This window comes from Suricata suricatta, chromosome 12 (assembly GCF_006229205.1).
Source record: "Suricata suricatta isolate VVHF042 chromosome 12, meerkat_22Aug2017_6uvM2_HiC, whole genome shotgun sequence".
NCBI classification, from domain to species: domain Eukaryota; kingdom Metazoa; phylum Chordata; class Mammalia; order Carnivora; family Herpestidae; genus Suricata; species Suricata suricatta.
The window spans coordinates 80,662,899-80,678,472 of NC_043711.1; the positions used below are offsets into that span (position 1 = coordinate 80,662,899).

Consider the following 15,574-nt stretch of genomic DNA (forward strand, 5'->3'; position numbering starts at 1 on the left):
ATCAGCCCCTCTGGCCAGCCCATCTTCACCCCCTGCCTGGTGTCTCCTGGCTACACTCCTTCTCTCTCTTCCCTATTCCCTGCTCCCCCTCCCTCCACTTTCCTGGGAAACTCCCTGAGAAAGTCCCCAGCAGGAGAAAGCCTCATATAGGACATTTCCACGCAGGGTCACCTGACTCAGCCCCACAACCCCACAACCACAGCTGCCGCACACAGAGCCAGGCATCCCGGCCCTCCATCCCCAACCATCCAGCAAGCTGACCCTCATCATCATATTGGTTTTATTGGCCCTGAAAGCCACAGAGGAAATCCCAAGGGGACCCTGCCCCCCCTCTCCCTCCAGTCTGTCCAGAGGCCCTGGGGGCTGGCTGCATATGTGCTACTCCGATCTTGGCTTCCTATCCCAGCTGTCGTTGGCTTGCCAGGCGTGGGTCCCTTGAGGGCGCCCCAGATCCTCGAGTCAGGCTCACCCCAGAGGGTGCCGTCGGCAGGGGCCCTGCAGGCACTGCCCGAGACCAGGCTGGCTTCACTCAAAGAAGAACATTCCCGGTGTTCGGTACAGGCAGGGGGTCAGCCCCAGTGGGTAGCTGGCACCTCCCTGGACAGGCAAGCTGCCTGCAACCCAGGGTTCCTTGGGGTCAGCTGGCAGGGGCAGCGGGGCACGGAGTGAGGCTGGAGGGGTAGGTGGTGCAGGAGAGGGGGCTGCTGAGGCCAAGAGGTGTTCAAGACCGGGGTCAGTCCCCATGCAGAAATTCAGTGCCTGCAGCCGGCACTGGTAGCTGTTCCCAACGCCCGCCTCCGGGGTCAGGATGGGCGTGGGGGCCCTACTGAAGCCCTCAGCCTCAGAGAAGCTGGCAGGAAAGCCGTATGCTGGGCATGGGGGAGATGAGGGGCCCCCCGGGAGCTCAACTGGGCCCGCAGGCTTAGGTCTGGGCATCTCTTTGGGCTCCACGGGTGGCCGAGGCCTGGCCTCAGTGGCTGCAGGACACATGTTGGCTGGCAAGGCCCCTACCAGACCCCCAAAGCTTAGCCCCTTGGGCTCTGGCAGCTCCGGCAGGAATGGGCACCGCCTGCCAGCTGCGGAGTCAGGGACTCCTGGGTCCTGGCTGGCCACTCCGAGGGGTGCACGGCGGGCCTTGGCAGGGCCCTTGGCTCCCTCCGCACCTGCTCGCCGGGTGAAGCGTCGGCGTCGGCGCAGGAAGCTGCCGTGCTCAAACATGTCATGGCAGTCAGGGTCCAGTGTCCAATAGCTGCCCTTGCCTGGCTTGCGGTCATCGCGGGGCACCTTGACGAAGCACTCATTGAGCGACAGGTTGTGGCGGATGCTGTTCTGCCAGCCGGGCCGGTTGTGGCGGTAGAAGGCGAAGCGGCCCATGATGTAGCGGTAGATGCCGCTGAGCGTGGCCCGCTGTCCCGGTGAGCTCTGGATGGCCATGGCGATCAGAGCGATGTAGCTATAAGGAGGCTTGGTCGGCTCGGCTGCAGGGGCCAAGGGCCCAGGCGGGGGCTGTTGCTGCATGCTGGCCGGGCTGGCGGCCGTCAGGACCACAGAGGGGCCGAGCACTGCGTCCAGAGCTGGTGTCCGGCACAGCCTGCCTGGCGCTGGTTAAAAGGCTCATTGGCCCAGCCTCCCAGCCTGGAAAGGCAAAAAGGGGTGGGCCCACCAGGCTGCCCTCCCTTCCTCCCTCGCCCCCCTCCTCCAAGGTCCAGGAACGGCGGGCAGGAAGGCTGAGGCTGGGAAACCGTGAGCAGCTGCCGGGGTGAGGAGACAGGAGGGAAGGGACGGAGACCCTCAGCCCACCCATGCTGGGTGATGGTGGCCACAAGGGACAGGACGTGCAAAGTGAGCGAGAGACAGAAACAAAAAGAGACAGAGGCAGTTAAACACAGAGGGAAAGACACAGGAAGGTATAGTCATAACAAGAGCGGCAATGACATACAGGGGGAGGCAGAGGCAGAGACATACCTAGAGAGACGAAGATAGGACAGAGACAGAAAAAATAGAGAGCCAGACATGTGCACACACACACATGATATATGGAGAAAGTTAGAATCACTGAAAGAAATAAAGCTACAGAGACAGGGTGAAAGAGCGAGCTAGAGAGACACAGGCACAGACACAAGATGTGTAGGGCAGAGAGACAGAGACGCACACTGATGAGAGAGACAAGAGAGGCAGAATCAAAGGGGCTGATCTAAAGAACTGTGTGAGAAAAGCCCTAGGGGTCCTCAAGTCCTACCTCCAGCTCCCCTTTTCTCCTCTCCTTCTCCTTCCAGGTCTGGGGTCTTTCTCCCCTTCCCCACCCCGCCCCCGGCAGTGCACAGCCCTTGAGGTCACAGTACTCCTGCCCTCCTAGCTCTGAGGTGTGTGAGGGGCGGGGCACCATGGAGGCGAGGAGAACCTCCAAACCCGGTAAGCTGAGTTCTGGCGCCCTCTAGTGACCACTGTGGGGAGGACCGCCATCTAGGCAGAGACCTCTCTCCACCCCATTCCCGCCCACCTCCAAGAGGCATTTCAAGCAAGTCCCTGATCCTGGCCTAGCCTCAGTTTCCCATCTCTAAACTGGAGCTGGGGACTCTTCAGCTGTCCACACTGTGGTGAAGATGCAACACACCCTCTAACATGGAGTCCAGCAGCCTCCAAGAGTCTACCACAGAGTAGGGGTTTGGACATAGTGCGGAATGTCACTCTGAACTGAGGTTCCCCACCAGCTGCAGCCTTGGGCCAGCAAACCCTAGGACACTCAGGATCCAATCTGAAGGCTGGGGTAGGCTGATCTGTGCTCTCCCACCCATAAGTAACCAAGTCAGAGGGCACCTACTGTGTGCCACTCTCCAGCCAGCCTCCTGACAGCTCACCTTCCCTCTCTGCATTTTCTCCTTGCGTTTACCAACCCTGCTCCAAAGGCTTTCATGGCTTCTTTTGAGTAGATGGGGAATCCAAGCCTCAGCAAAGTTAAGTGACTTGCTTGAAATCACACAGCCTGTGAATGACAAACCTGGGATTTGAAGCCAGGATTCTGGAACTCCTTAACACGACCCCTTCTATAGAAGAGGAGCAGGGATAGGGGAGAGTCACTGGACCCCCACTGGGAAGCAGACTATGGACCCCAAGAGAGTGGGGACATGCTGTTTTGCCCAGTACTGGCCCGGAACGGAGTAGGTGCTTAATCGACATGTGTTGAATGAATAAAAACCAGTAATCTGACCAACTCCTGTCCTTTGTCGAAGTATGTAGCTCCCTCCCTCCATAAAAATGGCTTATTAATGTATCACTAAAAGAGATTTATTATGTTGCCATCTGTAGGAGAATCTTTATAAAGTCAGAAATCAGAAAAGGAGAAAAGGTCTGATATCTGGGGTGGAAAACAGTGACTTTACTGATAAGACAGGGTCAATTGCCTTCATGGTCGGTGGGGTTCCCTCCCAGGTCTCAAGGACTCCCTACAAGTTGCCATTTACAAAAATCAGTGGGACTTGGGGGAGGGGCTGGACCCCTGTCTCCAACTTTGCCTTCTGCCTTAGCGCTGTGTTTGGGGGTGGGGGTGCTGGGTCAGTTTCTCCAAAGATAGTATCTACGATATGCTGGTGGTTCAGTCATCAGCCTCCTACCTGCACCCCTACCCCATTCAGGCCAAGTTTTCTGCTGTGGGACCCCTCTCTGGCCATATAAGAATAGAGACCAGTGGCAGGTGGGAGGAAGGGTCTGGAAATTCAGAGCCTCTCAGAGGCCAGGCAATTCTGTTACTGTCTGGCTGTCACTCTAATCTCTGAGGATGTGATTGGTAAACCTAGCTTTAAGCAAACCTTCTAATGAATCCGTTGCACATAAAGCGGGCTCTCAAGTACACCACTGCGGACCTCTTGTGCTCTCAACAAGAAATGAAGTCCTGTTTCTGCTCTAACTGCTGTTTCCGGAACCTCAAGGTCAAGTTTGGTTTCCTCCTGACTTCGCAGGCCCAGCTGTGTGCCGTCCGCCCACGCTCTCGCGTTCCAGGGCTGAGTCTCTGCAGTCTCTGCCGCAGGGAGGTTGAAGGGCAAGGATCTGTTTCCGCTGTCGCTGTCCCCACCGACCTGGGCAGGTCTGGGATGGGGTCTGCTGGGGCGTGGCGTACTGACTTCGGAGGGTAGGAGAGGAGGAAGTGACCCCTTAGTGCTGACTCAGCTGTGTCAGCAGGTGGGTGATACCATCGGAGATGTGGGGCTGGGAACCCGCCTCGGCTGGGGCACCGTGGTAGTGGCGCTTCAAGTGCAGGAGCAGCTCCCGGGCGAAGACTGGCTCCACCTGCGGGGGCGTAGGGGGGGGGTGCAATGAGCCAACTCTCTCCATTAGCACCCTCACGTTCCAGGGGGAAGTCACAGCCATAGTGACAGTCCTCATCCCACCGGCATTTTATTATTATTTTTTAATGTTTATTTTTGAGAGAGACAGCTAGAACGAGCGCGCAAGAGCGAGAGAGGGGCAGAGAGAGAAAGGGAGACAGAGGATCTGAAGCAGGCTCCACACCGACAGCGGAGAGCCTGATGTGGGGCTCCAACTCATGAACTGTGAGATCTTGACCTGATCTGAATTCCATCGCTTAACCGACTGGCCCACCCAGGCGCCCCACCCCACCGGCATTTGACATGCAGGGTCCTACAGACCAGGGGGTCATCAGGTCAGGAGCTCAGGACTAGAGGGAGTCAGAAAGGGGCTGTTCCCACGCAACTGGGGGGTGTGATTCTTCGCTGGAGCTGGAGGTGACTCACGTGGGCCATGATGAGCCGCTCCTCAGGCTGGCCTGGGGGCCCTGGGTATTCCTCGCCAAAGCACAGACGGATCTGGTACTCAGGCTCCTGGAAACCATCCTGCAGGTGGGCGCGCAGTTCTACAGGAACCAAGACTGGAGGCTCGGGGATCCCACCTAGAGTCCACCTTGTCCTCATATCCCAAGGCCATGTCCTATGAGGCCTCATCCCCACTGCGGGCCCATGCCCTATGCCCACTTCTTTCTCCCTATGCTGGTCTCATGTTTGTCTGTGCCCACGTCCAGTGCTCATGCCCCGTGCCTCACGCTCCTGTGCTCACTCTCACACCTCTAGACCCACCCCATGCCCATTGCCATTCACCTATGCTTATCTTGTGCCCAGTGCCCTAATGCCCAGCCTATGCTTAGTGCCCTGTGCCAACACATGGGCCCAAGCCTTATGCTTATGCCCCAAGCCTGCCTCGTGTCTACATTCCCCATAAGCCTGTGTCCACATGTGTGCCCAAGTACCCCCTGCCTGTAATTCGTTCCCACTCCCAGTACTTAACGTGTCAGATCTTTTGTTTCAACATCCATCCCAAGCTCAGAATTAAGCCCAGTCCCCTGCGCTCACAGCCTGGGTGCCCACTCTCTGTCCACGCACCTTTGCCCCTACCCCTTGGGCCCAGACACTCTGTCCCAAGCTGCGCCCCCCACCCCCGTGGCGCTCACCCTCGAGGAAGCGGCGCGTGTCCAGCAGCTGGTAGGTGCGCTCGCGCTCCAGCTTGTTGGGCTGCGCGCGGTGCGGGGCGAGCGGACCCCGCCAGTACACGCGGCCCTGGCACAGGCGCTTGGCGAACACGCCCTCGGGGGCCACCCACAGCAGCACGCCGCGGTCCAGGTGTCCCAGCAGGCGCTGCAGCACGCGGGCGCCGGGCGGCGGCTCCGGGAAGCGCACCTGCGCGATGCGCGGGGGCGGCCCCAGCAGGCTCTCCGCCCCAGTGACGGCCCGAGGGCTCAGGCGGCAGCCTTCGGCAGTGCGCGACGTGGCTTCCCGCACCAGCTCCGCGCCGTAGAACAGCTGCACGTGTAGCCAGCAGTCTGCAGGACGGGGCGCATCGAGGCGTTGGGGGCTCCAGCACCGCACGCCACCCCCGGCCAACAGGGCGGGAGAAGGATCCCCGAGATCCTCCGGCCCACACCTCGGGAATTTTTGGTGCTCCCTCCGGATAAATGATAATGATAATTCTAGCAGTAGCAGTAGTAGCACTGGCACCAGTAAATAGCAGCAGCTTCCAGTATAAATGAGCGGGTAGTCGAGGTCCGTGGTCAAAAGCATAGGGGCCATCGGTACAATTGGGACAATGGACAATGACCCTGGGGCCTTCCAGTCCTAACCTCTGGGATTCTAGGAGCTTCTTCCCAGCAAATAGTTCCGTGCTGATAGAAACAACAAATCAGCACCCTTCAGAGGGGCCAGCAGTATGCTCAAGGTTAAGCCTGCTTAGCAGCTGTGACCTGGCAGGAACTTTCCCGAGGCTACTAACTGTGATTTGTGGCAAGGTTCTTAACCTCCATGTGGGGTTTCTGCATCTGTACTGTGGGATGATGGCTGCCTCCATCTCACAGGCTGCGGGGAGAGGTTAGAAAGATGCCTGGCAGAAACTGCGCCCTCAACAAACATTCGCCGTCATTGTCATCTGGGCTGAGTGCTTTGGGTGAAAGACAGGGGCTACGTGGCCTCGCCCCCTGGCCCTCCCCAGGTCTGGGCACTAGTCCGAGGGAAAGGCCTTCAGATTCCTTACCGGGGTTGCTGAAGTCCTCAGAGGGCAAGGGGCTCCAGTGGTGTGTAGGATCCTGCGCCTGGTACCCTAGGGAAGGAGGGGAAGCAGCCAGGCACATTCACTCTGGGCCCCTCGGTCCCTAAATCAAGACCCCGGAGGAGGCCAGGGAGGAGATCGGGTCCTTACTGTGGTCGGCCAGAGGGCCTGGGAGCCTGGCAGCCGGTGGCAGGGAGCCCTGCTGGGCCAGCCTGGGGGGGCCCTTCTCGCCCTTATCCTCTGTGGTTTGTCTGGAGCCGTCCTGGCCATTGGGTAAGAGGGTCGTGAGGGTGGGAGAGGAGACTGTGGGCCGCACGAGCTCCCAGACTGTCCTCACTGGGGTAGAGGGAAGTCTGGGCCGACTGAAGGCCAGTGGGCTGATAGAGGCTTTGAGGTTTCAGAGCTCAAGACCCTTTCCCTCACAGAAGTAAAGAGAGTCGGTGGGCTTGTGGGAGGTTATGGGGTCAGAGCTGAAGCTCATGTGCTAGGCAGAGACATGTGAGGAGAGAATGAGCAGATGGGGGATGGAGGTGATAGAGATGGAGGACAGAGGTGGCAGAGATGAGGGGACAGGTGGCAGAGGTGAGGGGACAGAGGTGATAGAGACGGGGACAGAGGTGAGAGGAGAGGGGCAAGGGGTGAATTTGGAGGAAACAGGGCAGATGCAGCCGATGACGGAGCTGCAGATTTGGAGGCGAAGGGAAGGGGACGGTGGAGCAGAGGTAAGAAGGGGTCAGGCTGGCAGGAGGGACAGGGATGGTGATGGGGCATCCTGGAGGAGAGGACAGGACAAACAGCAATGCCAGAGAGCACCAAGGGCAGCGTCGACTGGGCTGGCAAGGCCGCAGGGGCTGGAGGGACAGCTGACCTGGTCCATCCTGCAGGCCGGCTCCATCACATCCCCGGGGGGCTCCTGCCGGCTCCGGAGGATGTTCGGCTTTCCAGGCGGAGCACGAGTCCTGGCCACTGGATGGAGCGAGGACAGGCAGCCTGCTGTTTCCTGGGCCTTAAGGGGAGTCCCCCAGCAGAGGTGCTCCCACACAAGAGTACCCCAGCTCATGGCATGATCTCAGGCAAGGCCCACCTCTCTCCGGGCCTCAGTTTCCTCCTTTTCTAATGGGAAGATAAACTGAGTGTCTGTGGATCCTTCTGTGTTTACCAGCCCATGAGTTTTAGCTCCATAAGCCCACCATTTCCCAGTTTGCAGATGGGCGCGGTGGGGTGCTCACTGCCCAGAGCACCGTCCTCAGCCACTACCTCCAGGGGCCCGATCGTACCTGGGCCATGGGCACTGTCGGACACAATCCGGTAGACCTTGTAGGGGTCGGACACGTCCAGCTGGCTGCGCTCACGCACCTCACAGAAGTCGGCACTCTTGTTGAGGGCACAGCGGAGCCGGGTTTTCCAGGTGGGGGGGTCCTCCTTGTCAGTGCCCTCTAGGTACCTGCCCTTGTGTATGGCCCAGGCCTGAGGATGAGCAGGGGCACTTGGGGAGGAATAGCCTGGGAGAGGGGGCTGTTGCCCTGCAGATGGATGAGGGTGTACCTTGCCTCCCACCCTTTCTCTTTCCTTCCAAGCCTCTGTCTCTTTGCCCCCTCATCCTTTCCGCTGACCCTCCCTCCCTCCAACACATATTCCTGGAGCTCCTAGTGTGCGCCAGGCCCGAGCCAGGGGCTGGGGACCAAATGGGGAACGAGACAGACATGATCCCTGCTCTCCAGGAACTCAAGTCTAATGAGAGAAAACAGCTACAGACAGCTAAGTGGAAATACTTATATTTCAAGTCATGGATTATGGTCAATTCTTAAAAATAGGATGATGGGATATAGAACAGTGGCAGTGGTTTGCTTTCTGGAAAGGCAGAAAACGAAATCCTTACCTCTTTTTTGCCACACACAAAGTGGACCCCAGATGGTTAGAAAAACCAAAGGTTAGAGGAGAAAATGTGAGCTCGTAGAAGATAATGCAGGAGAAACTCTTCTAGGGGTAGAGAATACGATCCTCAACAATTTCAAAGGCAGGGACCGGAGGCAAAACATTTACAATGTCTGAAGCTGGCAAGGGGCCAATTTTAGAATATACAAGGAACTTTGCAAACCGACAGGAAACGGAGAGCATCCCCTCAAGAAAAAGTTCTTATCAAAGGGCAAGCGTGGGTGGTTAGGGAGGAGGAAACCAGAAGCCCACGAGCATTTGAGGATGTACTTAAACTCATTAGTGTCACACAGCTGCAAATAAAAATGTGCGCTATCACCCGTAAGCCAACCAAACTTAGTGAGCTGGATAATGCCAGAAGGTGCTGGGGATGTGGACACCGTTGGCGGGCATGGGATGGTGAAGAGCTTCTGGGTGGCAATCCAGCATGCCTTGTCAAATGAAGTCTAAACATACCCTGTGAGCAGAAATTCTAATTCCGAAGGAATGCTCACAGGGGCTCATGAGGAGACCTGGGCAAGCACTGCTTCTGGGGCTGGAATGCAAATGCGTATCCATCCCTGGGAAAGTGGGCTGGGGGGGGCATGTCATGGTGCCCAACAGGGAGCCTGTGCAGCATCTAGAAGCATCTAGGAGTAATGAATTAGATGCACAGGGAAAAAGAATAAATCTTCAGAGCATGATCCGGAGCAAAAAAAAAAAAAAAAAAAAAAAGAGTAAAGACACAGAATGAGACCTACAGACCACATGAAGTGTATATGGTAAGAACACACACAGCACAGAAATGCCCGTTCTGCAACAGAGCGTGCAGACCAAAGATACTTGTTACACACATTAGAGTGACTCGTGGTGGGGGTATTAAATAAATAAATAAGAATATGAGGGGCTACCTTAGAGGGGTTGTCAGAAATGATTCTAGAAGAAAGTAGCATTTGAGCTGAAGCCTGAACGAAAAGGGTGGAATCTGACTAAGAGCTGGGGAAGGGTGGTTTAGGTAGTAGAACAGCAAGTGCAAAGGTCCTGAGGTGGGAAGAGACCAACGGATTCAAGTAAGGCTGGTGTGGCTGGGGCAGACAGGCCACAGGGGAGGACAAGAGGAGATGTATAGCTTGCACTGATCACATTCAGGGTTGGAGGGTTTTAACTGATGAATCCCACTCAGTCATTGCCCAGAAGTTCCTGGCCTGGTGGGGAGACACGGACCCCAAACAGAAGAGCCAGCTCCTATGTTGGTGCCGCTTGCCAGCCGTGAGAGCATTCAGGCTTGATTTTGTGGTTGGCAAACGGTGGCCATAATACCTACCGTCGTGTGGCTGTGAGGGGTATAGAATGAGTGATCTAGGTAAAGGACTTAGCACGGAGCCTGGCACAAGGTCAGTGCTTAGTTATTGCAATTTTTTCATTCTATTAAGGATATAACTGAAAGTTAGCTTGGGCACAAGGCATAGAGTGCTGTCACCACCATGAAAGAGAGACCTTTGTTGTGTTCGCTGTTGTGACCCCCACCCCTGGCACACAGGAAGTCCACTAGAAGTATGCGTGGTGTGAACTGAGCTGGGGCTCCAGGGTGAGTAGGAAGTTGCCAGGTGGAATGATCTCCCTAGCAGAGGGAAGAGCCTGAGCGAAGACCTGTAGGTGTGCCAGGGCCTGGAGCATTCAAGGAACGGCCAGCAGCCTGGTGTTGCCGGAGCTGGGTATGCATGTCTTTACACAGAAGAGCGGGAACAAAGAGGCGGTGTCACCTTGTTCAGCCTCGGCTGGGAATGTGCATGTCTGGTGGTTTGAATGTGTCACTATTCTGCACATGCCCATGGGCCACAACAGTGATGTAAGTATTGATTCTGGCATTGCCAATCCATTTTACCAAATAAGCAAATTGGCAAGTGTGGAATCCAGGAATAATGAAGATCAACTGCCTGTGGTGGGGAAAAGGGAAGAGGAATTAAGAAAGAAGAGACAGATTGAAGCTAGAGCATGAAGATTCTCAAGGGCCAAACTGTATCCCACGCGCTTTGGGGCACCAGGTGTGAAGTCTGGGGGTCACTTGTGTGCGTTAGGGGTGGATTGAGGGAAGGGGCATCCCTCAGAATCTCTCTCCTCTCTGGGGTGCCTGGGTGGCTCATTGGTTGAGCGATTGACTCTTGGTTTCGGCTCAGGTCATGATCTTCCGTTTCATGGGTTCGAGCCACACGCTGGTCAGCAGAGCCTGCTTGGGATTTTTTTCTCTCTCTTTCTCTTTGCCTCTCTCCCACTCTCTCTGTTTCTCTCTCTGTCCCTCTCGAAATGAACAAATAAACTTTAAAAAATTTTTTAAAGAAATCTCCTCTGAACAGCACAGTCGTCAGGGACCTGTTCAACACTTAGGGGCACCCTCTGTGGGCCAGGCGCTGCACTTAGCAGCTGGAGGCAGTTGCTGGAGAAGGTAGACTCCTACAAGGCACTTATGATGCACAGGGAAAGTCCCTCCAGTGGAAGAAGCAGAAGGAATCAGGGACGGCTTGGGAAAAGCACTGAGCTGGAGATCGATAAACGCATTCAACAGATGAATGCATCAGGGGAGGTTCTGGAGGGAATGTTTAAGCTGAGCACATGGGAGTTGTCCGGGAGAAGCGGGAGAGGAGAAGGTGTTCCAGGCAAGAGGAACAGCAAGTGCAAAGGTCTAATAGTGAGAGAGACATGAAGCATTTAGAAACTGAAAGAACTGTCAGGCCAGGTCTAAAGCTGGGGAGGGCAGGGTGGGAAGAGATGAGGTCAGGGAAGAGCAGTTCACCCGGCACTTTGAAGCCTTGGTAAGGAGTGGGGACTTTATCACAGGAGCAATGGGGAGCCATGGAAGGATTCTGAGTAGGGGAGTGTCAAGGCAAGATTTACATTTAGGAAGTGCTCCCTGGATGACTGAGGGGAGAGCTGAGAGGCAGAAAGGAGCAGGGAGCTCTGCGAGGTCACTACAATCATCCTGGTGAGAGACAGCTGGCCTGGCATGGGTGCAAGCAGGCAATTGCAGAGACGTTTCTGTAGCAAGAGCCAGCAGACCTGGGGATGGAGTGCAATGAGATAAGAAGAGAGAAGAAAGGCCAGAGCCAGGCGCCTGGTTCCGGGGGCTGGGTGATCATTGGAGCCATCTTCCACTTGGGGAAACAGAAGTTTGTCGAGGGGAGCTGACAAGTGTGGTACTGAGGATGTGCTGAGTCTGACAGTTCTGGGGGCCATTAGACTGGCAGGCTTGGGGCTTGGAGGGGAGCCTGAAAACTGGAGGACTCCTGCTAAGGCTTCGTGGAAGGGAGGAGGGGGATGAGGAGCGAGGTCCCAGAGCGAGTGCTGAGAGCACCAAAAGATGAGAGGGTGGGTAGACACGGAGGAGGGGGAGCAGCGAGGTAAAACGGAGCAGGGGGTTGGTGGGGGCAGATTCTGGAAACCAAGCACGACTGTTTCAAGGAGGGAGGGTCCACCAGGCCCAGACCCACCCAGGGGTCACAGTTGACACTAATGGCATCCTTGGATTTGGCAACTAGTGACGTTAGCAGGAGGGGCGGAAGCCAGACCAGGGGTGGTGGTGGGGGGAGAAAGGAACTTGGGGCTACAGTGAGGGAGTTGACCAGGAGCTTCCTTCCAGGCCCTTCACCCTGTGAAAAGAGAGGGGAGCCCAGAGAAGTGGGAGCTGGAGGTGGTTGTGGTGTTCGGGGTGGTGGCAGCTCTGGCTCATTGCTTGGGGGGAGGGCGGGGAAGATTCCACAGTTTAAACATTGATGAAAAGGAGGCCATTTGGAGGAAATTGATGATGACTGAAGCAAGGGAGGGCATCCCTGGAGAAGGTCCCCGAGAAGGACTGGGATGGGGTCGCACAGAAAATGTCCCAGGCTGCTGGGATTGGTTTGGGGGGGGGTGAGAAGCTGGAACCCCCTTGGGTGGCATCTAATTTCCCCATGAAGAGGGAGGGCTCTCTGGGGAGGTGAGACGGGTGCAGGTCTTGCAGCTCCAGCTGATTCTCTTTTAAGAGGGCTCCGGAGGGCCTCTCCTGCATGCAGAACGCTACCTGCAACCTTGAGGGGCTGCGGCTAAGGGGCGAGAGTGGCCCCAGGTCGGCGTCCCGAGGCTCCCGCACCCTTACCCTGAAAAGAGCGGCGTCCTGCTGCGCCCGGTAGCCTTGCTGGGCCGCGTGCTTCCAGGGGATGCGGAAGAGGGTCTTGCCTGCATCCTCCCAGCGCAACCCCGCATAGTGCCCGCTCTCGATCTGCGCCACCAGCCAGTCGCGGAGGCGCAGGGGACCCCCGGCCCCCGCCATCGGCCGCCTGCCGTCGGGGACTTTCCTCTCCTCCCTCCGCCAGGGGTCGCCGACCATCCGAGTCGCAGTGCGCCGGGGGCCAGGTCCGGGTCAGCGCAACAGCGGGGACCCGAGCGCGACGGAGGATCGCGAAGCCACCGGGGTGGCGCGCGGAGGCGGCGAAAGTGAAACTTCTGGACAGACGAGTTTCGCTTTCGTTTCTGTCCCCCTCACCCGGGAAGCCGTATCCTTTCGCCCCTCCCTGGGGTAGCCTGGCCGCGCCGAGGGGGCAGAGGCGGGTGAGACCCATTGGACACCCGTTGGAGGGTAGGGAGTGCGTAGCCCGGGATCTGCCCGTCCCCAGAGTGGGGTCCCGATGGGCACCAGAGGCGTCCCTTGCCCCACCCGTGAGCCTGTTTTCTGTTCTTTCCAGCCTATGGGAAACTTACGGGGCTTGACTGTAGAGGTTGTAAAGCCATAGTGCTTCTTAGACTAGCTCCAGTTAGAATCGAGATTTAAAATGTACTCTCCTTGCCTCCATCCCAGACCCGCAGAATCAGACTTCCTGGGGAAGAAGCCCAGTAATCTGCATTTAACGAGTTCTCCCACGGGATTCTGATCCAGGTGGTCCATGGGCCACACCTGCAGAAATCATTCCTTAAATATTGGAAGTCCTCATCTAGGGATGCCTCTCCATACAGCGCTGGCCTGGCTAAAGCCTTTCCTGCACGATCTCTGTTGGTTTTCCCCACGGCATGTGAGATGATAATTACCCATTTTACTGTTAAAAAAGAATAAGGCTCAGAGAGGTCAAAGCCCTCAACAAGGTCATAGAGCTGGTATGTGGGGGCAGCCAGGATCTGAACCTGTGTCTCGGTGTCCCCAGAGCCCAGGAGCCTAAACAGGGCCCCACGCAGCCTTCCAACAGCTTACACGCCTGGGGTTTATGCAAATGCTTTCATGCATATGCATTTTTCTGGGGTTTGTGTCTTACATTCAGTTACCAAAGGGGGGTTGCAATTTGAAAGAGGTCAAGTAATGCAGACTTCTCCCCCCTTTGCTGTGCACATGGGGAAACTAAAACCCCCAGGGAGCACAGAGCGAGAGGCCAGAGGCGGTAGCACTGTCCCTCAGGGGCGCCCATCCGGCAGGGAGACGGGGTAGGGGGGTGGTTCTTCCCGCTCCTCACCCCTCTGTTCTCACAGAGAACAGCCTCAGTTCTGACCCCTTTACAGTGCAGCCAGGATACAGACTCCCCCCTAGGGCTCCAGTGGAGGGGCCCAAAGCATTTCAGAGGATTAAATCCAAGAGTAATGTTACATCTAGGTGGGAATCTGAAGTGTGTCCAACAATCTTCATATGTTTGGGCGGCAGAATCCTAGTTACTAGGAGGATGGCGTGCCCTCAACTTCCCAACCAGACTGCTTGGATTCAAATCCCAGCCCCATCTTGGTGACCTTGGACACCAACCTGTTTTCTGAGGAACAGGCTGGGCACCAGGCAAGGATTATTTCATCCTTTCTCGCACTCCCAGGACTGGAACCTGGGCCTCTCCCACAGCTCTGAACACAGTGCTCAGTGCATAACAGGAACCCCATACAAGTGGCTGTCAGGTTAGACCCCTCTCAACCCCAAGTTACTTTAGGTTAGGAAAACTCAGCTAGGATGACCTCTGTTTACCCTTGGGGTCAGTTTGCTGCTTTCTCCAGCTGCCCTGAGGCCTTCTCTCCTCAGTGGCTGCCCTGGAGCTTTAAGCTTGGGGGGAAGGGTCTTAGTGGGAGAAGATATTTGGAAGTGATATATCCAATAAGGACGTGTGCAAGTCACCACAAAAAAGGCCCAAAGATTCTGATTAAAATGGGCACTAAGGAACTGTTTCTTAACAACCACCAGGCACAGTCTGTCTAGGTTCAGATCCAGCCTCTCTACCCTAGCTGTCCTCAGGCAAGCTGCCTACTACCCTTTCTGAGCCTCAGTTTCCTCCCAAAGGTTAAGTGAACTCATGTGTGTAAAAAGGCAGGCATGAAGGAAGCACTACCTCTTATAGCTCACTAGCTAGGATCTGTGAACAGGGAAGAAGGAGGGAGCTGGTGAGGAAGAGACGGGAAGGAGGTTCGGGGAGAAGGAGGGGTTCAGGAGCCTTTTCAGGGGACCAGGGCTCCCGGGAGAAATGGAGGTGGGGTGAGAATGGAGCCTCGGCATTCAGCCCTGCCCACTGCAGTTTACGGAAGGTGGCCAGCTCCTGGGACCCTGCGGAGGCAGACCCCCTCCCAGCCCTGTTTCCTGCAGGCTCCAGCTCCCGGCAGAGTTCTGCGTCCCTGCCCATTCGGAATAACTAGGAGGAGCTCAGACGGACAGCTTCTGTGTCTCTTTAATATCCTCCAGGCCCATCTAACCCCCACCCACCCCCACTCCCACTCCCGCTGCCTTTAAGGGTGGAGGCCCGGGTGCCCCCTCCCCCCCAGCCCAAGGACTAAGGCACCAGGTGGCTGCAGCAGGCCGGCCCAGAAACAGAGACGCACAGAGATGGAGGACACACAGACTGCAGACGCGGACAAGCAGGGTGGGCATGGGGCGGGGAGGGGGGGGCCGCAGGGCTCAGGCCGCCGCGGGGCTCCCACGGGCTCTGGGCCCGTCCTGGAGGCCGTGGGAGGCCCAGACAGCCCCGATGGGGACCAGTCGGGAGGAAGAGGGGCGCCACGGCGGGGGGTGGGTAGGGGGGTCCTCACTTGCCGCCTTTGCGGGACAGACACCGCGGGAGGCAAGAGAAAGTCTGCTTGACGCGCGCCAGCAGCGGCAGCTGCCGGTGGGCCTCCCGGGGCGGCCGCGGCA

General features: G+C 57.0%; 2 protein-coding genes across 5 annotated transcripts; both read right to left on the reverse strand.

Annotated features, from left to right (window-relative positions):
- Nucleotides 1-263: 263 nt before the first annotated feature.
- On the reverse strand, nt 264-2,298 carry FOXS1 (forkhead box S1). The gene is made up of 2 exons (XM_029916885.1): nt 2,240-2,298; nt 264-1,635 (listed from the first exon to the last, which is right to left on the reverse strand). Exon 2 carries the CDS (start codon nt 1,516-1,518, stop codon nt 526-528), a length of 993 nt encoding a protein of 330 aa, XP_029772745.1. The 5' UTR covers nt 1,519-1,635; nt 2,240-2,298; the 3' UTR covers nt 264-525.
- A 971-nt stretch (nt 2,299-3,269) lies between these two features.
- LOC115273688 (interferon regulatory factor 4-like) lies at nt 3,270-13,069 on the reverse strand. 4 transcript variants are annotated; one of them, XM_029916883.1, is made up of 8 exons: nt 12,590-12,910; nt 7,824-8,013; nt 7,415-7,512; nt 6,697-6,808; nt 6,532-6,597; nt 5,459-5,827; nt 4,749-4,903; nt 3,270-4,284 (listed from the first exon to the last, which is right to left on the reverse strand). In XM_029916883.1, exons 1-8 carry the CDS (start codon nt 12,818-12,820, stop codon nt 4,150-4,152), a joined length of 1,356 nt encoding a protein of 451 aa, XP_029772743.1. In that variant the 5' UTR covers nt 12,821-12,910; the 3' UTR covers nt 3,270-4,149. The 4 variants fall into 4 exon arrangements, with proteins under 4 accessions (XP_029772743.1, XP_029772742.1, XP_029772741.1 ...); XM_029916882.1 differs by lacking the exon at nt 7,824-8,013 and having other exon boundaries at nt 4,749-4,867; nt 12,590-13,069; XM_029916881.1 differs by lacking the exon at nt 7,824-8,013 and having other exon boundaries at nt 12,590-13,069.
- Between the last annotated feature and the right edge of the window lie 2,505 nt (nt 13,070-15,574).

Excerpts from the sequence above, each read along its gene's own strand:
- LOC115273688 (XM_029916881.1), bottom strand. The coding sequence starts at position 13,052 with ATGGGTCTCACCCGCCTCTGCCCCCTCGGCGCGGCCAGGCTACCCCAG. Across the intron at positions 4,904-5,458 it reads CACGCGCCGCTTCCTCGAGG|GTGGGATCCCCGAGCCTCCA; the intron begins GTGAGCGCCACG and ends GGTGGACTCTAG. Across the intron at positions 4,285-4,748 it reads AGCGGCTCATCATGGCCCAC|GTGGAGCCAGTCTTCGCCCG; the intron begins GTGAGTCACCTC and ends ACGCCCCCGCAG.
- FOXS1 (XM_029916885.1), bottom strand. The coding sequence starts at position 1,518 with ATGCAGCAACAGCCCCCGCCTGGGCCCTTGGCCCCTGCAGCCGAGCCG.